Source organism: Pongo abelii, chromosome 6 (genome assembly GCF_028885655.2).
Source record: "Pongo abelii isolate AG06213 chromosome 6, NHGRI_mPonAbe1-v2.0_pri, whole genome shotgun sequence".
NCBI classification, from domain to species: Eukaryota; Metazoa; Chordata; class Mammalia; order Primates; family Hominidae; genus Pongo; species Pongo abelii.
The window spans coordinates 100,188,845-100,211,402 of record NC_071991.2 but is presented as its reverse complement, the minus strand read 5'-3'; the positions used below and the strand labels follow the sequence as shown (position 1 = coordinate 100,211,402).

Sequence of the window (22,558 nt, the reverse complement as noted above, 5' to 3'; positions counted from 1 at the left end):
AGTTTCTAAGAAGTTTCACCCATACCAGGGTCAAAATTGACATTAGTTGGTCAGGATTCCTATAAAATGGTCAAAATTGGAGAAGTCTGCTCAATTTATTAACAGTTTGAACACTAATTATTAAAATATATATGTTCCTTATTTGTATGTTAACCATTAAATAAACAAACTATATTAATTTTTAAGTATTATACTATATTAAATAATATACCATTTAAATGATGTTTGTGATATATATTCTATCACTATAATATTAAATTACAAATATATCTTAGCAATTATATGCAGTTACTCAAATACTGTAACTGTATGTGAAGCAATACTTTTGTCATGATGATTGTTCCAAAAGCTTCTCATTATGTGATTCACAAAAATTTACTTTATGTTTCACTTGATCATATCCCCTTAAAAGTTATTTCAACATGGAAATTTAAAAATAATAACTAGTAATATACAGAGAGAAAAATTAAACTAGGAAGTATTTCAAAGTAGGAAATATAAATATAGGGAAAAAATCAAACTGACATTTGAATGAAACAAACTTACAGAAATATGATAAGCAATTATGGTTCCTGGGTCTGCAGATATATGTTTATATCCAAAATAATGTTTCCTGTTTCAGCGATTGAATTGGAATACTCAGTAGATCTTGGATTGTCATGGCACCCATTGGTAAGGGACTGTCTGCCGACCAACGTGGAATGCAGTCGCTATCACCTGCAGCGGATCCTGGTGTCAGACACTTTCAACAAGTGGACCAGAATCACTCTGCCTCTCCCTCCTTATACCCGGTAAGGATGCTTCTACATGTTCACCACATGCTTCTACATATAGTGAGCCCAAATGTGATAAAATTTGGCATGTCAAGTTTAATGAGATATGTGAGGGTTTTGTTAATTGCTAATGGTATTGCCATGTATGAATTATTAAGGCTGTCTTAATGAGTAAAATAGAAACCAGTTTTTATCGTGACATTATTCCATGTTTTCCCAAAAGCCAGGCCTTTACTGACTTTTAACTCTAATATTTTTAAAGAATGAACTACAAAAGAAAACAGTGGCTGCATCACTTGGCTTCTCCAACTTAATTCAAAGATGCCCAGACAAGTCATTTAAAATAGGCCCATTGGATACAGAATAGACTTAAACGGAGTCTGTTTTCTGCTAGTGAGACTGCTGTAAATATAGGAGTGAGTGATGTCCTATAAATGAATGTAGCAAATAAATGTACCTTAAAATTATGTCTGCTTTTAAAATTTTATTTTGGACCTTATCTTGGGAATTATCACCTGAAACATTCTTTTATGTGAAAAACCTTTCATTCTTGTCTCTATGGAAAGGGATCAGGGCTTAATAAAATTGCCTGGTACGGAAGGATCACTTGAGACCAGGAGTTCAAGACCAGCCTGGGAAACAACAGCGAGACCCCATCTCTACAAAAAAATTTAAAAAATTAGCCAGGCATGGTGGTACCTACCTGTAGTCCCAGCCACTCAGGAGGCTGAGGCAGGAGGATCACTAGAGCCCAGGAATTTGAGGATGCAGTGAGCTATGATCATGCCACTGCACTCCAGCTTGGGTGTCAGAGCCAGACCCTGTCTCAAAAAAAAATTAAAAATTAAAGTAAATAAAAATAAAATTGCCTAGTAAATTCTGATAAAGAAGTTAAATCTAAATTATCTGTGCATTTCCACTCCTGTTTGAGTAAAGCAGAGAATTAGCTTTGCCTAGTGGAATAGTGTTACATGACACTCTCTCTTTCACCATCTAAACTAGGTGCTAATTATAGGAAAGCTTTAACATCTTGATAGAAACTCCTATTTCCTCCAAGAAAATGGTTTTCAGTTGCTGCATTAAGAAAGAAGCAAAGCAACCAATCCAGTGTGTGGAATAGGAGTTATAGTTTGGGCTCATTATTGTTTTGTCATCTTCCCACAAATGAAGAATGAATAAATTTTCCTAGCAAATGACCATAAAATTCAACCATTCATCTAGGGCATAACTTTTCTTAGGATTATCATAAATGGAATGGTTTCAGTTAGTAACAGCCTAGGGCTGCTTTACAATTGCTGGCTCAGAGGTATGAGACTATATTAACTGTCAGCAGAGTTGCCAAGTTTAAATGAGATACGTGAGATTTTGTTGCTCATTAAAGGTGTTGCCACGCATGAATTATTAAAGCGATCTTAATAAGTAAAATAGAAAAAAAACTTCATTAAGGCAACAGTCTTTTAAGTCTTTATGAATTCTATGAATTATTACCCAGCTACTCAGTCACATTTTGCAAATAAGCGACATTCTAAGATTTACTCCAGCTAGTCATTATGCCCTTGAGTCTTTTACTCAAGAAAAATCATTATTTCTCATCTTTTAATCTATCTTTTAATTGTCTCTTGTACATACCCACAAGAATTTTGACCCTTTCAAATGTTATTTGAAAAATCTGATGAGGATCCATTTCCCCCTGTTCTGTACTGAAAATAAGCAGTTTGTTTATTATATTACCCTCAAGGCTCATGTACAATTTTCTTAAAGGTGACACTGCCTTGTAACAAGGCCCTTTGGGTAATTCAAAAAGAAATGTGCATGGAGGGAGCCCAAGCCAGACTCACTTCTCTGCCATATGCCAAAGATCATTAGAACAATATGCCAGTCTCAGAGTTTTGTTTCAAACATGAGTAAACATATCTATACTACATCTACTTTTACATTCAGTTACTTGGTAAATATGGTGTTTCCTTGTTTTAAATTAAAATCACTGTCTCTGTTATCTGGAAACGTGTTGAAATGTCAATGTTTATGTGGTCCAGCAGGCCAGAATTGAGGATTTCAGTTTGTAGCTCTTTGCTATAAAGAAACGTGATGCTGACAACTTAAAGACGTGCTCAGTAAGGGTTAGGAATGACTGTGACCATGTCACAACTGCAGCCTTGTCTACTCAACACATGACCATAAGGCTAGGATCCCAGTATTGTTGGCACAGTACTAGTGAGTGTCAGCTGAGGTTGGCTGGTCACAAATTGATGTCAAACCATTCACCAAAGTAAAATGGTCACTAGTCATCAGTAGCAATTATTCATTCAGTCACTCATTAAACAAATATTTTTAACTGTTTAATTATGTGCTAGGCCTATGAGGGAGCTGAACTGATCCCTGCCTCAAGGAGCTTTTAATTTGGTAGGAGAGGAGTATTGGCCAGAAATCACCAATAATCACAGGAGTAAATATAAAATTCAACTGTGATAAGTGATGGAGAACAGGTACATGATGCTCTAAGTTTCTGTATCATAGGGTGATGTGACCTGGTCAAGAAGGCCAAGGAATGCTTTCTTGAAAAAAGTATAATTGAGGTAAGATATGAAGGTTGAATACAAGTTAACTAGGTAAAGTGTAAGGGTAGGAGTGTTCCAAGCAAGGATAGCAGCCAATTGTAGGAAGGGGCAGGTGTATTTGAGATGCTGAATATATGGATCAGATAGAGAGAGGAGCAAGGTGAGGTATGAGATGGTGTCAGACCATGAAGAGCATTGTAGGTTGTATTATAGGAACACTTAAAAGCCTGTTAAAGTGTTTGGCAATAGGGAGACATGAACAGATTTGCATTCAGAAAAGCTTCTTCTTTTTTTTTTTATTTCCAGCTTTTAAGTTCAGGGTTCCATGTGCAGGATGTGCAGGTTTGTTACATAGGTAAACATGTGCCGTGGTGGTTTGCTGCACAGGTCATCCAATCACTTAGGTACTAAGCCCAGCATCCATTAGCTATTCTTCCTGATGCTTTCCCTCCTCCCACTCCCCACTTTCCAACAAGCCCCAGTGTGTGTTGTTCCCCCCCTTGTGTGTCCATGTGTTCTCATTGCTCAGCTCCCACTTATAAGTGAGAACATATGGTATTTGGTTTTCTGTTCCTGCATTAGTTTGCTGAGGATAATGGCTTCCAGCTCCATCCACATCCCTGCAAAGGACATGATCTCATTCCTTTTTATGGCTGCATAGTATTCCATGGTGTATATGTACCACATTTTCTTTATCCAGTCTATCATTGATGGGCTATTAGGTTGATTCCATGTCTTTGTTATTGTGAATACTGCTGCAATGAACATATGTGTGTATCAATAATAGAATGATTTATGTTCCTTTGGGTATATACCCAGTAATGGGATTGCTGGGTCGAATGCTGTTTCTGCCTCTAGGTCTTTGAGGAAACGCCACGCTGTCTTCCACAATGGTTGAACTAATTTACACTCCCACCAACAGGGTAAACGCATTCCTTTTTCTCCACAACTTCGCCAGCATCTGTTGGGTTTTTTTTTTTTTTTTTTTTACTTTTGTAATAGCCACAGAAAAGCCCATTCTAACCAGAAAACAAATAGGAGAGGATAAGAGTAGATGTAAAGAGGCTCTTGAAGAAATAAGAAATGCCGATGGTACAGGCAGTAGACATGAAGAGAAGTGGAGAAAGTCAAGAGACATGGGAGGCAATGAAACTGACCAAGCTGGGTCATGAAATTGACGTGGGAGCTTGAGGGAAAGGGCAAGGCTGAAGATGACTCCCTGGTCTTTGAGTTGCAAAACTGAACGGATGCTGGTGCTCCTAACTAGGAAGGGAACACTGAAACTAAACACAAGATAGATCACACTCTGCTCCAGACTACATCACACTCTGCTCCAGACATTGCTATGTTAAAACATAAATAATTGGAGTAGATAGATTCATAGTTTCTATTCCTTGCCATACACATTAGTTAAGTTAGATCTTCCTGAAAGAAGATGATTTATAAATAAATGAACAAAAAGCATTGTAGTAGAGTGGAGGGCTCTGCCTTTTCACCCCTATGAGCTTTTAAGCAAGTTATTTTGTGTTTCTAAACTTCAGTCTCTTCATCTGAAAAATGGAGATCCTTTTCACCATATGAAAATCTCATAAATGTGCATGGAAGTGTTGAGAACATTGTCAAGATTTATTAAAAATGAAAATTATTTCTACTTTTATGAGTTAACCACATAATCACACTTGTTAACCATAACACAGGTTTATTATCAGACTTCAACCTCAGACTAAGAAGTTTTCCTAAGTCACAGCTTAATCTTGAATGAGTGAGCCCATGATAATGGCTAGGGCACTGTCTTAAATTCTTGCACTGGAGGAGGTTACAATCTATTTAAGGAAAATTAGACATATACCCAAGAAACAACTGAAAAATAATACCTGCTCTATATAATTTAGTGCTTCATTGAGGAGTGGGCTAGAAATGCTGCAGTATCAAGAAATGGGAGATGATATTGAAAGCCAGAATTCTAGAGTTTCGTGGAAGAGATGGGGCCTGGCCTTGAAGGATGGCTAGGAATTAGGTGGGTAAATGAAAGAACACTAAATCAGGGGAACAATGTGGACAGTGCAAGGACACATAGGTATGGGCCTAGGGGAAGCACATGAGTTGCCAATTCAAGCAGAGGGCTTATATCTGGAAGCTATGACAAGATGCTGATTCACAGAGTTGGGTTAACTTATAGCAAGCATTGAAGCAAGGCAAAGGAGTTTAGATTTGTAGGCAAAATGAACTGTGGTGGGTTTTGAGCTGAGAATATTCTTCCAAGAAAAAAATCGGAACAACAGACAGATTCACATAAGAGGAGGTGGCAAAGGTGTTGTGACAATAACTTCTAAGTGAAATAACAAGTCTGGGCTACAGCTGAGGGAATGAGGCAGATATGACAGAGCATTTCAAAGGAAGAATTGATTAAAACCCAGTCACTAATTTCTCCTTCTCAATTGCATACATCAAGAGATGACTCTAGAGTTTGAAGCCCAGTAAAATAGTGAGAAGATGTGGGGAGCAAGCTAAAGTTGATTCCAGGAGGGACAATATGGCAAATTTAGTCAAATGATGCTGGATTACATGTGATGGCTGGAGGTACAAATGGAAATGTCCATTTGACAGAGACATGAAGATATGAGCCCAAGAGAAGATAATGAACTTCGGAGGCATGAACATAGAGTAATAGGCAATGCTGTAAAGCTGCACCTTCCTCCATAAGAGAGTGTTTAAAAAGAGAGGGAGAGAGAGGACTCCTAAATTTAATAGCAGAAGGAGCAGAAATGGCCAGCAAGGGGACTGAGAGGATTCAGGCAGAGAGAAGGTTCAGAATAACATGGTATCCAGAAGCCAGGTGAGAGGAGATTAACAAGCAGGAAGAGATGGCCTTCAATGACATAAACTATAGAGAGTAATGAATTTTAAAGTTTCACAAAAAACTTTACTGGATTTTTCAATTTGAGAGAATGAGTGACCTTCGAACGAACAGTTTCAGTAAGATACTGGAAATAAATACAGTTTGTCTGGTGCCAGAGCCCATGGGCTTAACCACTATATCAGTACTGCCTCTTTATTGCTTGCCTAAGAGATGGGCCGAGGAGAAATAGGAAGGCAGGAATGTCAGGAGTTATTGAGAGAGACTGAAAAGGAAGAGAGGAAGATGCCAACATCAGTTTCATAGCCGCTACTCTGAATCTGCCTCCTCCTCCTTACTAACCCCAGACCTAAAAATAAGAGGTGGCTCAAATAGCATGGGGTTCTTGAATATCACCTTAGACCCAGGGTGAGTCAGTGGAAGGGCAGGTAACCCAAATCCACCGAGAAAGGGAGGAGGGGAGTGGCCACTGAAAGGCTCAGGTGTGACTTGGCTATTTTAAGTCACAGTTTGAGGATGATCTTATTCCCTTCTACTAGCCCTAATGACCTAACTGATACCACCTTCTTTAAAGATTAACTACACTTTGGAAGCCCAGGTGGTTTTAGCCACAGCGTGGAAGCTACTTAATGTCTGCAGGAAGTTGTAAGGAAAGGTGCTGTGCACAAAAAGGGCAACATTGTGGAAGGAATGGGGGAAAGAGATGGGGAGGGGAGGCTATAACACTTTCAGGTAAACAAATTTAGAGAGGACTTTTTTTTTTTTTTTTTTTTGAGATGGAGTCTCGCTCTGTTGTCAGGCTGGAGTGCAGTGGTGCGATCTCGGCTCACTGCAACCTCCGCCTCCCAGGTTCAAGCGATTCTCCTGCCTCAGCCTCCCCAGTAGTTGGGACTACAGGCGCACACTATGATGCCCAGCTAATTTTTGTATTTTTAGCAGAGACGGGGTTTCACCATGTTGGCCAGGATGGTCTTGATCTCTGGACCTCGTGATCCACCCGCCTCAGCCTCCCAAAGTGCTGGGATTACAGGCGTGAGCCACCATGCCCGGCCATATTCTTTACTTTAAAAAAAGCTTATTGGCTGGGTGCAGTGGCTCATGTCTGTAATCTCAACACTTTGGGAGGTCGAGGCAGGTGGATCACCTCAAGTCATGAGTTCAAGACCAGCCTGGCCAACATGGTGAAACCCCGTCTCTACTAAAAATACAAAAATTAGCCGGGCACAGTGGTGCATGCCTGTAATCCCAGTTACTTGGGAGGCTGAGGCATAAGAATCGCTTGAACCTGGGAGGCAGAGATTGTAGTGAGCTGAGATCATGCCATTGCACTCCAGCCTGCATGACAGAGCAAGATGAGACCCTGTCTCAAAAAAATAAAGTGTACAATTCAATGTTTTTTAGTCATTACTAAATAAAAAAAGAAAACCCACAGGGTTGTTGAAACCATCACCACAGTGTAATTCTAGAATATTTTGTCCCCCCTAAAAGAAATCCTATACTTATTAGCAGTCACTCCCCACCCCTCACCCCAGCCCTAGGTAACCACTAAGCTATGTCCTGTATTTGTCTGTTCTGGACAATTCATAGAAATGGAATTATACAATGTGTGTTTGTTTTACAATTGGCTTCCTTCACTTAGCATCAAAGTGTAGTGTGATATATTGTGGAATGTATCAGCTCCTCATTCCACCTTACAGCTGATTAATATTCCATTTTATGGATATGCCACATTTTATTTATCTGTTCATCATTTGATAGGTTCTTGGGTTCCTTCCACCTTTTATGCTGCTGTGGACATTCCTGTGCAAGTTTTATGTGGATGTATGTTTTCACTTTTCTTGCCTATATACCTAGGACTGGAATTGCTGGTAATTATGTTCAACATTTTGAGAAACTGACAACCTTTTATCCACAACAGCTGTACTCTTTTACATTCCCACCAGCAATGTAGAGGATTCTAATTTCCCCATATCCTTACCAGCACTTGTTACTGTCTTTTTGACTGTTGCCATCTTCATGGGTGTGAGGTTGTATCTCATTGTGGTTCTCATTGACATTTCCCTAAAGGCTGATGATGTTGGGCTTCTTATTCCTGTGCTTATTGGCCATTTATATATCTTTGGAATATTCTCCAACTTTGTCAAAGAAGATAGGCTAATACAAAGAAATAGGCTAGTGGAGGAAATTTTATGCAAAACATAAAGGAAGGGTCTTGGCTTGCAAGGCAAATAGACACACATTTTGAAATGGGCTGACATCACAGAGTCTGTTGCTCAAACACAGAGGGCCAGGGGCTTCAGCGCTGAAGCTGACACAAAAGTCAAGACACATATAGCTGCAACACATACAGCCTCCCATAGCTTAACTGTTCATATTTACTGGTAATGATAAGGGTAGGATGATTTTGTGGAGGTTGCAGTGGCGTTTTGAAAGATTTACTTAATGAGAATACAAAGTAATTGTGAACCAAGAGATCCTTGCCTTGTCTCAATTTTGTTAGTGAATCAGTGTGAGACTTAGGTCACTGGGTGTCATCGTCATCTTTGCTAGAATGGCATTGTTAGGCTAGATTTTCTAGGCTTAAATATTTTATGTATCTCTTTCAAAGTAAAAGATATTTCAGGGAAGGATGAAGAGGTTTAAAACATTATGTTCCTTTCAAAGGGCTTTTTCTCATGATGATGATGACAGTGAGGACTTCATAGGTAGACAGAGTCATTCTGAAGAAAAGAGCAAAAATGAAGACTCTGTAATGTGTAGTGAAATTTGTTAAAAGGTGTAGAGGTAGTGTGGGGAGAGACACCTGGGAGACCAGTGAGGGGAACCATACTATTAACAGTAATATTTTAAGTACTTAGCAATGGATATCTATTAAACAAAACTGATGTAACACTTACTACATACTGTAGATGGGGAAGAAATGGTATAACTCCACAAAAGAAGCAAGAGGAGAGAGTTCAAGGATATGGAAAAATGAGAGATCGTCTCTGGGACCATTTTTCCCCCAACTCCAAGAAGTAGCAGCTGATGGTGGCCATCATTATAAAGATAAATGATAACACCTGCCGAGGAACTCCACCAAGACACTCATAGGTCTTGGTAAACAAGAACTAATTAATTTTCACAACACCCTTGTGAGGCAGAAAGTAGCATCTTCCTAGTTTTACTGACAGAGAAGCATCAGCACATAAACATAAGTGATGTGGCCCCTTCACACAGTGGAGCTGTGACAGGGCTGGGAATAAGAAGTCCTGGCAATTCAGCTTCCAAACTCTCATTTTTAACTTATATTCCAGTTCTTAGTGAAAATGTTTCCTCTTCTTACAAATTAATGTTGGATAGTATGTGTATCCTTGTTTGATGGGTACATAATTACTAGGTGTAGTTATTCCTAAGAATATAAAATCACATCTGAGAAGGGGCCTTAAAAATCATCTCATTTAACTCCCTTATTATACATGTTTAGTTACTCACCGTGGACATAGAACCTACTAGTGCCAGAGTACAAATGAAAGCCCTCACTTATCTTTACTCCTGAGGGGCCAACTTCCATGTTAGTACATTTTGCATGTAGTTTCTTACTGTTTTCTTTTCTTTGAAATGCCAGAGAGTTGCACAAATTGAAAATGTCAGCATTGGAAGTCCCTATAAATGCTGTCAACTCCAACAATGCATCTGGCTCCTAAATCTTCCATACAGTTTCTCTAAGTGGTTGCCCACATTGTGATTAAACACAGCCAATGCTCAGAAAGCAACCACCTGCTAGGCAACCCATGCCACCTCTCAGCTGCTGGGAAGCTGTCTGCCCCCTTTAACAGCCATCAAATCACCACCCCTCCACAGCTTACACCAGGCCCTGCCCATCTACCCTACAGGACATCTCTTGTAGGGTGTTTTGATCTTCCTGGGCATCTTTATTGCTACCAACTTAATAGTCTTTCAGCAAATGTTTATGAAGCTCCATCTGTAGGTGCCACCAACAATAAAATGATAAATAAGGAAAATAATCTAACAGGAAATTACATATGAATAGGCACTTTTAATACAAGGTGACGAGGGCTTTGGTGAAGTATGTGTAAGATATTAGAGGAACAAAGAAAGTTTATTACTCACCTACTATCTATAAGCACTGAGGATACAAACCAATATTCCCTAAGGGATACAGAGATATTCTCTGCCCTTCAGAAGCTTATAGTCTAAAAAAAAAAAAACAGAATAAATATATAAATGTTAACTCCGAGTAATTATGTGCTATGGAAATATGGTATTCCACTACATTAATTATAAGTTGTTGCTGCAGATAAACAGACATAGCTATAAATAAATTTAGTCATTAAAAATAATTTATCATTAAAACCGCTGAGTTACACAGCTTACAGGGATGAGTGCATTTCCACATTGCTTACTGTGAGAATGGAAGCCCCTGGATACCAACTTCCTGGACCTTTAGAACACCTACTAAGCTCTAGGTGCTGTCCATGAAGTCTACGATGTTGAGCAAAAAGGAATCAACCCTACCCTCTTCCTTATAACTTACCATTCAAGGAAGAGACAGACATGTATCAAATATGTATGCAAATAAATGTATAACTATAACTGTGACAAATACTATAAGAGGAAAACAACAGTTTGCTATGAGAGAGAATATCAAGGAAGAAAAATCGTCTTAAAAGGGGTCAGGAAGAAAATTCTCTGTGAGGACCTGACATTTCCTCTGAGACCCGAAGGACACACAGAGGTTAACCAGGCAGAAAGAGAGAGAGGAAGTGGGGGAGAGGCAGAGAGAGGAAGGGAGGGAGAGGCAGAGAGAGAGAGAGAGAGAGACAGAGACAGAGAAAGAGAGAATATGTAGGCAGAAAGGTGGGAATGAGTTTGGTGTGCTTTGGGGCCTGAGGGGAGAAACAGTGCTCCAGAGGCGAGTGACCATGACGAGGGAGGGAAGCAGAGGCCCAGGTTCAGGCGGATCTCAGGCAGGACCTTGTGGGCCAAGGAGAGGACTAGGGGTTTCGGTAAAATGCAGTAGAAAGTGACAGGAGTTTATTAGGCAGAGATCACTCTGCTGAGGGAACATGCCAAAGCTGGGGAGCAAGCAAAATTATGGAGAAACCAGTTTGTACATAGACGCTCAACAGACATGTATCGGACTGACCATTTCAGGTGAAGATTTTAGTTCTAGTCTGTTCTCCATTTTCTAAACTTTATAGAAATATTTTCATTTGGAAAATGCAAACTCCTTCCTGTTGTTTGGTCTTTTGTCCTGCCTTAAACAGATATTCCTGAGTCAAATGATTAACGGTCTCTTAATGACAGAACATATATAGATCAATAAACACAAATGGTTTCCTCTAGAAGTCTTTTCATGTTCAATGCACTTGAGCCTCAGGCATTGCTTGGATTTTACTGCCATCTAGTGCCTCTGAAAACACGTGTTGTATTTTTGAGCAAGACACTCTCCAGAACTCTGTGAATGAGCAAATGTATTTCTGCCTCTGGAATGGGAGAACCTCTGTTTTAGCTTTACTTATATCGCTTTTATAGCGATGTAAAATAAGTCTGGTCTCATTTATTATGCTCTCTCTTTTCTCTGTACAATTTTCTCTGTCCAATTAGGGAGCAAGTGGGCAGCTGAAATCCAGCCCATGTTCTGTTCCCAAGCCAAATGCAGAGGGGTTGCGGCTGCTCAGGGAGTCATCTTTTCTGATTTTGCACTTACAAGTTAGCAGCAGCTCTGGTGTCACTCCATGGTACTTCCCACACGAAATCCAAGGCTCACAGCTCCCCTGAGGCTTCCAGTTTTAGGATTCGTTTTTGTTTCTGACTGTCTGTTCTTTACAAGGCTCAGAAAGATCACTGGGCCAAACTGTATGATCAAACTATCATAGTTTGGTTGGTTTGGTTTGACTATAAACAATGTTTTGTATAGAATATTGTAATAATGGCCAGCCAGGCACAGTGGCTCATGCCTGTAATCCCCGCACTTTGGGAGGCTGAGGTGGGAGGATCACTTTAGGTCAGGAGTTCAAGACCAGCCTGGCCAACATGGTGAAACCCTGTCTCCACTAAAATACAAAAATTAACTGGGTGTTGTAGTGCACGCCTATAATCCCAGCAACTCGGGAGGCTGAGGCATGAGAATTGCTTGAACCCAGGAGGCGGAGGCTGCAGTGAGCCTAGATGGCGCCACTGCATTCCAGCCCGGGTGACAGAGCAAGACTCCATCAAAAAAAGAAAAGAAGAATATTGTAATAATGAACGTTCTTTTCAGAAAAGAAGTAGGAATGTACATGCTTTTGTGTTACACTTCTCCATGCACTTGTTCACACATACTGGAACACATTTTCTTTTCCAAGCATCCTTCATTAAAATTCTCATCTTCTTCAAAGGTCCCAAGCCACTCGTTTCCGTTGGCATCAACCAGCTCCTTTTGACAAGCAGCAGACATGGGCAATAGATAATGTCTATATCGGGGATGGCTGCGTAGACATGTGCAGTGGCCATGGGAGATGCATCCAGGGAAACTGCGTGTAAGTCGATTTTTTTCTTCCTTCTGTTGAAAGCTCCTGATTCACATTCCATCTAGGAGATTTTTCTGTAACTGGTTTTTGAATCACTCCCATGCTCCTTAAATTAAACATTTTTTCTGAAATATGATCTTGAGCTAACTGTGAAGTTGATGGATGCTGTATCTTCATTCTTGCTTAGAGATTAGGAACTGAACAATAGCTATCTTGTCAGGAGACGGATGAATTATAATTAACTATATTTTATTTCCTTCTGTGTTTCTGTGATACACTTGAGCCTTGAAAATAACATTAGAAAAGGTTCAGGAGTTCAGTAAGTTCTGATCAAAACTAATACATCATTAAGTATTTTTCTCACTTAGGTCTGAATATATGTAAGGATATGCACATGTCGTTGTTTAATTTATATTGCTATGTTGTTTGCCTAAGAAAGTATGTAGATGTCTGGTCAATTTACCAGAGGTATTTGATGCACAGGCCTATTATATTACTCTTAGAGAACCTCAGTATGTTTGGAATAATTTAAATGAAGGGGTGTGTGCGTGTGTGTGTAAAGCATAGAGGCCCATGGTATGTGGGCCTCTATGCTTTATTTTTGAGATTACGCTGTTTAATGGGGAAGTATGAATGAAGATGCTTTCCCCATACACCTGGGAAGTCTTTTTTTGGCTAATGATTTTAGCCCATACCCAGGATGACCCTTGAGACCCCTGAGCCTCCCAGTCCTATATTCATATTCTCTTCCACCCTAAACAGGGAAGTCAGTCTTTTGGTAAGAAGTGACAGTTATTGCCCAAAGTATCTTCTGCTGTTAGGACCATGGCCCCTTGGATTCCTAAGTGGCTCAAAGCCTCTGTTAAAAAGACCAATTTTGTAAATTATTAGGACCCACCAGTTTACTTTGACAGCTCCCATTGTTTATCAGCCATTCAGAGCTGTGTGATATAAGAGATGGGCCTTTAGTAGATTCTTTGAAGTTGCTTCTTTCTCTCCACCTATAACCCTGAATCACTACCTTAGGAAATGTTAGAGTTAGTTAATTCATAGATTATTTGTAACCTAAAGCACAGTTAAGGAGAGCAGGTGTATTCTGGCAAGCTCTCTGAAAATCAGTAACTTTTCGTCATCTTGGACTAGGAAAAGAGTAGTCTTCACAATTTGAGAACAAGCTTGCAGGGGCTTTGTCTGATGTTGACTTTTCCTCTCTCCTGTTCTGCACCCAGCTGTGATGAACAGTGGGGTGGCCTGTACTGTGATGACCCCGAGACCTCTCTTCCAACCCAACTCAAAGACAACTTCAATCGAGTTCCATCCAGTCAGAACTGGCTGACTGTGAACGGAGGGAAATTGAGTACAGTGTGTGGAGCCGTGGCGTCAGGAATGGCTCTCCATTTCAGTGGGGTGAGTGTTTGGCTGCTGGTTATTCATTTCTGCTCCTCTTAAGTTCCTTCCAAATAGTTGACTCTCTTCTGAAGTTTAATGGGCAAATCAAGATGCAGAGTTAGTTACCCTAAATGTACAACCCTGATCTGAACTTGTAACTTTATACAAATCTTTATACTATAAAGATAACTTTATACTACACTTTATACCAAGTAATTAGAAAATAAATATAGTATAACTTTATGATATGTTTTATACTAAGGAATCAGAAAATATTAATCATTCCCAGGATTTCTCTACCACAAATCAGTTGAGACTATTTAATTATTCAGAGTAGTGTCAGCACAGGGCATATTTAAGTACATATTATAAAAGAATGCGAGTGAATGTTCGTCTTGGAAAAGAGCACTTGTGCAATCTTCCATCTGCATGGAGCCCTTCTAATTGACAACTCCTGAGCTTGCAACAGATTTTGGATTTAGGGAGCCAAAAGTCTGGAAAATGAGCTGCGATGGTTCCTGAATTTATTAACAACAATGAATCATTTTTATAGATTATCCAGGAAAGAATAATTATTAGAAATTACTAGACATTTGTATGTGTAGCATATTATCTTGTGAGTGACAGCAGCAAGCTTGGAAACTTTCTTTGAGAAATTTTATAGTCACTCTACTTTTCTGCCAAAGGCGACTCTGTTTAAAATACAGTTTCTTTTATACCATGATTAGATAGACAAATTAATGTTTTAAAATAACAAATTTACTGCCAGCTTTTTATTTCCTTAGCATGCCCTACCTTAGAGTTTACATTTGTGCCAATGAAGTGTATTATTTATATTCAACATTTTAGCTCGAGTAACAAGAAGACATATAGCATATAGGCTTTTTATAATCATCAACACTGACAAAGACTGCAGTGTTCAGGATACTTTTCCTCACTTAGAACTAAAAGTGAGTTTTTCACATATGTTCATATGTGAAAAAAGATCCATATATCAACATTAAGAAATTAATACAGATGCCATTAAATTCTGCTAAAGTGTGAATTTAAAACATTACAATAATTAGAGATTATCTCTATAATTATAAAATTTCCAGATGTAGCTATTTTTAAATTTCATATTAAAATAGTCATCTATTTACAGGCACGGTGGCTCACGCCTGTAATCCCAGCACTTTGGGAGGCCGAGGTGGGCAGATCACCTGAGGTCAGGAGTTCAAGACCAGCCTGGCCAACATGGTGAAACCCCATCTCCATTAAAAATACAAAAATTAGCCGGGTGTGGTAGCACACACCTGTGGTCCCAGCTACTCGGGAGGCTGAGGCAAGAGAATCACTTGAACTCAGGAGATGGAGGTTGCAGTGAGCCGAGATTGCACCACTGCACTCCAGCCAGACTGTCTGAAAAAATTAAATAATAATAATCATAATAAAATAGTCATCTCAACATGCTATTTTCTTAGTGGTTGATTCATTTTTAAAAATCTAATAAGTGTCTGAAAATAACTGGAGATAGTTTAATAAAAATAAAGGACAGTTATCTTAGTTCCAGCTCTCATCTTGCTTATGAGAAAAAAACAGCCAAGGCAACTTGGAAATGTGTCCTGGGCTGCGATACTCAACCTTGGCCCAAATAGACATTCATATAAAAAAAAAAAGGAAAAAGAAAAGAGAAAATTATCTTGGAATACATTGTTCTCTGTAAATAAGTCTTGAATGCTGAAATTTCAAAGTTCAGCAAACATGAGCTGGGTACCTACTGTGTACTAGGCAAAATACTAAGAGCTAGCATAGTAAGAAAGAGGATAAGAAAATCAGTGCTACAATACTATGTGGCTTGTATCACAAAATAAATATTAAAAGAATGGAAATACCAGCACTTTGGGAGGCCGAGGCAGGCAGATCATTTGAGCCCAGGAGTTAAGACCAGCCTGGACAACATGACAAAACCCTGCCTCTACAAAAAATTAGCTAGACATGGAGGCATGTACCTGTAGTCCCAGCCACTTGGGAGGCGAGGTGGGAGGATCGCTTGAACCCAGGAGGTCAAGGCTGCAATGAGCTGTGATGGTGCCACTGCACTCCAGCCTAGGTGACAGAGCAAGACCCTGTCTCAAAAAAAAAAAAAAAAAATCCATAGAAAATCTATAATCTGCAATGGAGATTCCTTATGACTGTTTTTTTTTTTATTTTACTTCTTTTTCTTAGGGTTGTAGTCGATTATTAGTCACTGTGGATCTAAACCTCACTAATGCTGAGTTCATCCAATTTTACTTCATGTATGGGTGCCTGATTACACCAAACAACCGTAACCAAGGTGTTCTCTTGGAATATTCTGTCAATGGAGGCATTACCTGGAACCTGCTCATGGAGATTTTCTATGACCAGTACAGTAAGCCCGGGTTTGTATTCGATTTGATATCTAATAATGAGTACGTTGAGCAGAGATTGCTACCAGCAATCAATCATGGGAGACTGAGGGGGACCTCAGACTTATGCCTCACTAGAAGATGCCTCTGAGACTGAAATGAAGAAGGGTTTCTGAGCTGGATAAATAGCTGGTTTGGGTTTTTATTTTAAGAACAACTAGTTTTCACATCCCAGAATAAGATGAAATATTCTACCACAATGCCAACCGTGAATAAACCCAGTGCAAAAACCCACAGAAATTAACTAGTATGATTAATTTCAGCAATGCTTTGGGAAAATGGAAACAGAAAAATAAATATTTATTTATATAGTGTACACTCCGTTTTTAGATAATTTTGGACTGGAAAGCAAAGAAACACAATAAAATGTAAATATCCTTAAGAAGCCTAGAGATTATTTTTAAACCCCTTATTTAAAAACCTTGAATAAACACAACGTATGGGTCATTTTTAAAAAAGTACTGAAAGGCCAAAAGCAATGATTATGACCAATTAGAAATGTCAAAGAGTTGTTAAGAAGGAAAATAGCATATTCAGTAAAGTAGGAGGAGGAAGAGGGTAAGAAAAGAGAAGACAGAAAGAATGAGAGAGAGAGAAAGGCAGGGTCCAGGGGGAGGCTGAAGAGAAGAGGAAATAAATATAGCCCAGACAGGAAACACATGCTGGGCATGGTGGCTCACACCTGTAATCCCAGCACTTTGGGAAGCCAAGGCAGGAGGATCACTTGAAGCCAGGAGTTCAAGACCAGCCTGGGCAGCAAAGCAAGACACTTTACAAACAAAAAAAAAACTTAAATTACCTGGGTGTGGTGGCATGTGCCTGTAGTCCCAGCTACTCAGGAGGCTGAGGCAAGAGGATTGCTTGAGCTCAGGAGTTTGAGGCTGCAGTAAGCTATGATTATGGCACTATACTCTAGCCTGGGTGACAGAATAAGACCCCATCTTTAAAAAAAAAAAAAGGAAACATAGATAATCCTTTAATGCATGGCAAGCCAGATACAGGCTAAAATTTGAGTAAAATAAAAAGAATCTTATAAATGATAATTTAAATTCAATATATCAGTTAAGAATAGGTTCAGCTGTCAATGGCAGGAAACACAAAATAACTTAATTTTGCTCTCTCTCCTGTGTAAATTACATCCCAAAAAAAAGTACTCCAGGACTGCTGTAGGCTCCACAAGCACCAGTGACCCAGGTTCCTCCTGTCTTATTGTTCTGCCCCACTCAGCATGTGACTTTCATCTCATGGTCCAAAAGGGCCACTAGCTCCCCAACTTTACAGTCCATAGGAAGGAGGTTGGGGCGAGAAGGGTGTGCTCTCTCTTCAAGGACATTTCCTAACAGCTGCACATACTTCCTTTCATATTCCATTAGCTATTGAGTTTAGCCACATAGCCACACCCAGATGCAAGGAAGGCTGGACATGCTGTCTTTATTCTGGGCGACCAGTCACTTGGATAAAAAGGCTCCTATTAGGAAGGAAGAAAGGGAGAATGGCCATTGAGGAAATAAAAGCAGTTTTTGCCACAAGCAAAACTTTTAAATCTTCCACTTGCATTAAAGTTGGACACCAATAAAGGAATCCAACTAGAAGCTAAGTGGTACAGAGTACCCTGTGCTCAACTATTAGTAGGAGATAACAGAGAAGCCAAGTAAACTGTTTCCTTGGTCTTGTTGGAGGAATTTATAAAGACCTCAAGTATGAGTTCCTGAACACTTAAGCAGCATAACGTGCAAGGAAGAGAGAGTTATGTTTCTGTAGGGTAAAAGCGTAACTGTCTAATCTACTTTAGTTCTCTGAAGGGGAATCAAATTGACTGAGGTAGAAACAGTGGTCATAATTTATTTAGACTTTCAAGTAGCCTTAGGTAAATTTCCATTCCAGAGATTTTTAAAATGTGGTCAAAGACTTATCAGAGAAAATAAAAACTAATTTAGAAATAGGAAAGAAAAAATAGAGATAAAAGATCATTGCTCTGTGTGAAGAAGTGCAATTGTGTATCCCTCCAGAAACTGACAGATTTTGGATAGTATGTAAACATGCCAAACCAATCGAGGTAAATTTTAGGAACATCTCACAAGATAAGCATACCAAAAAAAAAAAAAAAAAGGTGCAGGGAAGACAGATGAGCTTCAAAATTGACATAAATGAGGAAATAGACTTTGGAAAAGACTCTGCATAAAGGGTGATGTCTCCCAGCTGCCAGTACCCGCACAGGGGAGGGTCTAAGATTCATACTTTCTAGACTACACTGTTCTTCCCTAAGACTAAGATCCATTAAGCTATCATGGCCCAAAGGGTGCACAGAATGATGGCATAATAGAAAAAAGTATTTAAAATTCAAGTTGTATAAATCCAACTAAAAGCATCCTACCTGTGAATGAATCTTGGTTGGCCTCCATCTGGAATACTACCTACTGTTCTGGCCACTCTACCTCAAGGAAGACAGAATAAAAAAAGGAAAAATAAAATCAACAAGGAGATACTGTATAAACAAAATTAATATAATGAAATCTCTTTAATGTGAAAGACAAGAACTAAAAGTGTCACTGAAGCCCTCAGTTTAAGGGGCTTCATGGGATGAACTTGGACTGGTTGTCTTGCCTTGGAGTTCTGCAAACACTAAGAGGCATCCCTTGAGGTTAAAGGGAGGTAGATTAGCATAGATTAAAAAATAAGATGATACTGGCTGGGCATAGTGGCTCATGCCTGTAATCCCAACACTTTGGGAGGCCGAGGTGGGTGGATCACCCGAGGTCAGGAGTTCGAAACCAACCTGGCCAACATGGTGAAACCCCGTCTCTACTAAAAATACAAAAATTATCCAGGCGTGTTGGCATGCGCGCCTGAGGCAGGAGAATTGCTTGAACCCAGGAGGCGGAGGTTGCAGTGAGCCGAGATTGCACCATTGTACTCCAGCCTGGGCAACAGAGTGAGATCTCCGTCTCAAAAAAAAAAAAAAAAAAAAAGATACTTTGTGTGGAGGATGGTAAATCTAAGGACATTGTCTTCCCCAACAGATTTTATGAGTTATGAATATAAATTCAAGAGGTTGATATGTTCCTGGGTTTTCATGTATAATTGTGATTAAGGGGCATTTTAGACCTTATTTCTAGCTAATTCTGTTTCCTGTTGGAGCATGGAGCCACATTTTTCCATGTCTGTCCCTGGTGAGTGAGACAGGGATAGATAGCATGCTGGGCTTGCTAGCCCATGGTTCTCACATGATATTTTCTACGAATATATACACTTTTAAATATTTTCAACAAAGCATATAAACAAAGTCAGTGTCTGCACCATAGACAACTGATAATGGACCTGGTACCCTCAGGCTGAGAACTCAAATGTCTTCCCACAATCCAGTGTCCATACCCCAAGTCACTTGCCAGCACTCATGGAAACAGAGTGAAAACAAGGTGCCAGGGAAGGAAGCAGAAGGAACCAAGCACTAGGTGACAGAAAAAAGTCAGCATTGGCTTATGTCTACCAAAGTGCATATACTCTAGGCCTACAGATACCCACCAGGTATGCAAAAAACTGTGTAGTCCCTCTAAAGCCTGCCCACAGACAGAACCAATTGGGAGTTCCGGGATACTTGAATCTGTTCACATTCTATTTCCCCCAATTTAGTGACTACTGAGACTTCATAAAATTAAGCCAGTTAATCGTGGTTTTTGAAAATTATTTTAGCTTATGTCCTTCCCTCACCCACCATGTGACATACAGTATCTTATGGCTGGTTGTAAATCTTTTACTCACAGGAGATATTTGACAAGGGTTCTTCCCCACACCCTCCCCCATCATTTTCCTATAGATTTGTGAATATCCTTCTCCCTCCTGATGCTAAAGAGATTGCCACTCGCTTCCGCTGGTGGCAGCCAAGACATGACGGCCTGGATCAGAACGACTGGGCCATTGACAATGTCCTCATCTCAGGCTCTGCTGACCAAAGGACCGTTATGCTGGACACCTTCAGCAGCGCCCCAGTACCCCAGCACGAGCGCTCCCCTGCAGATGCCGGCCCTGTCGGGAGGATTGCCTTTGACATGTTTATGGAAGACAAAACTTCAGGTAAATTATGCACAGCGCTAAATAAAAAGCCCATTGGAAATGGAGTGGTTTGGATTTGGGTCTTTTCAAAAGAGCGAAATATGGAACCTTTTCAGATGTTCCAGTGGTGTAGAAACACTGAAAAGGGTGTCATCCTTTTGTTCCTCTCAGCCTTCCTGGTTGGCATTTTAACTAAATCTTTTCTTTCATTCAAGCCAGCTAGTGTGTTTTTATATATAGCAATCTATAATTTTATTAACAGGATTTGCTTTTCTTAGAAAATTTTCAGTGTTTCCTGTTTTCTATTTTGGGTAGAAAGCCAAAGATTTCTACCCAAATCTTCTACCCAACAAATGACATTTCCCGGTCATTTGTTTTAGTAACTGAAGACAAATATTTTGTTTTGCTACAAGGCAGACACATTTCTAATGCAATTCCATGTCTTAGGTCATGTCCCAGGTCTTGCCTGTTACCCTTCATTCCCTATATGGGTATTCAATGATATTGGTGAAGCAGGAAGGACCTCTTTGTGCTCCTCTCTTTGTTTTAAGACAGTTTCATTCTTGTTGCCTAGGCTGGAGTAGAATGGCACAATCCTGGCTCACTGCAACCTCCGCCTCCCAGGTGCAAGCAATTCTCCTGCCTCAGCCTCCAGAGTAGCTGGGATTACAGGCATGCGCCACCATGCCCAGCTAATTTTGTAATTTTAGTAGAGATGGGGTTTCACCATGTTGGCCAGGCTGGTCTCGAACCCCCAATCTGAGGTGATCTGCCCACCTTAGCCTCCCAATGTGCTGAGATTACAGGCGTGAGCCACTGTGCCCAGCCTATCCTCCTCTCATTTCTAATGTCTTGTTTTCATTTCATGACACTATTCTGGTCATCTTTATAAAAAGTGGTGTCTTATATTAAGTATGTATCTTTGCCATGCCACATATCTGTTATACTACATGCAACGTGGTATCTTCAGATAAAGCAGTGATATTCATTATCTATCCCACACTAACATGTATCTAAACAGTAAAGATCGATATACTGTTATGCCAGTATTGATTCAGACAGTGGAACTCTTGTCACACCCAGCTCAGCCCCTAGCATCTTGCAGGGAAAAGACAGTCTGGTTCATTTTTACAATAATAAGACTGATAAGAATCTTCCAGAAGAATAGCATGTCCTGGAAAAAAAAATTGAAACTTGAGGAATTTAAAAAATTTTAATTTTAGTTAATATTTTCTTGTAAAAGTATACATGTTCAAAATGTGAAACAGAAAATACAGAAAATCCTAAGGATGAAAATAAAAATCACTCAGGGGATAACCATTGTCAATATTTTGGCATATATTCTTAGAGAACTTTTTTTAGTTTTTTTACATAAACATATTTTTAACAAAATTATAGTCTTAAATTATATATATTTCATAGCTTCTTTTTTTTGTTTAGAATTAAATCCTTATTTCCTCATGTCCTTAGATATCTTTGAATATAAAATTTTAGTAGCTATATACTCAATAATAATACTGGATATTTAGGTTAATTTCATTAATTCATTTATTAGTATATCATGTGGCATAACGTAACAGCAAATATTTACTTTGAAACACCCTTGTTTAAAAAAAAACTTGTAAATAGAAAAAGCTTAAAATGTCCCTCGCCACTACTAAGTGTCATATTCTCTTAAGAAGGTTATTGAAATTTGCTTACATAGATCTGGTTCAGAACTTTGCTTCATTACTCATTTATTTTTTTCCTGTATAATGGTTTACATAAGTGAGTTTACAATCAAAGAATAATTTAAACACTGCTTCCATATGAATAAAAGTAAGCACAAACTAGTTATTCAAGTACCTAAAATGCTGATTTGATTTTATGTTTAATTAGCGATATACAATCGAAGGAACAAATTTTCTGGCTCCTATCTGTCTTGCAAAAATGGAGTTCCTAGAAACTGTAACGTGTACATACAGAAGTAGTTTCTAATACTGCAGGA

The 22,558-nt window shown here is 39.3% G+C and overlaps 1 protein-coding gene across 1 annotated transcript in view; it reads left to right on the top strand.

The window, feature by feature from the left end:
• The window catches only part of RELN (reelin), a 521,559-nt gene that overhangs the window by 457,082 nt on the left and 41,919 nt on the right, over window positions 1-22,558 (top strand). The window contains exons 46-50 of the mRNA XM_024250358.2: window positions 623-791; window positions 12,572-12,712; window positions 13,933-14,110; window positions 16,301-16,494; window positions 20,336-20,592. Of these exons, the coding sequence (XP_024106126.2) occupies window positions 623-791; window positions 12,572-12,712; window positions 13,933-14,110; window positions 16,301-16,494; window positions 20,336-20,592 (939 nt within the window). The remainder of the gene's footprint in view (window positions 1-622; window positions 792-12,571; window positions 12,713-13,932; window positions 14,111-16,300; window positions 16,495-20,335; window positions 20,593-22,558) is intronic.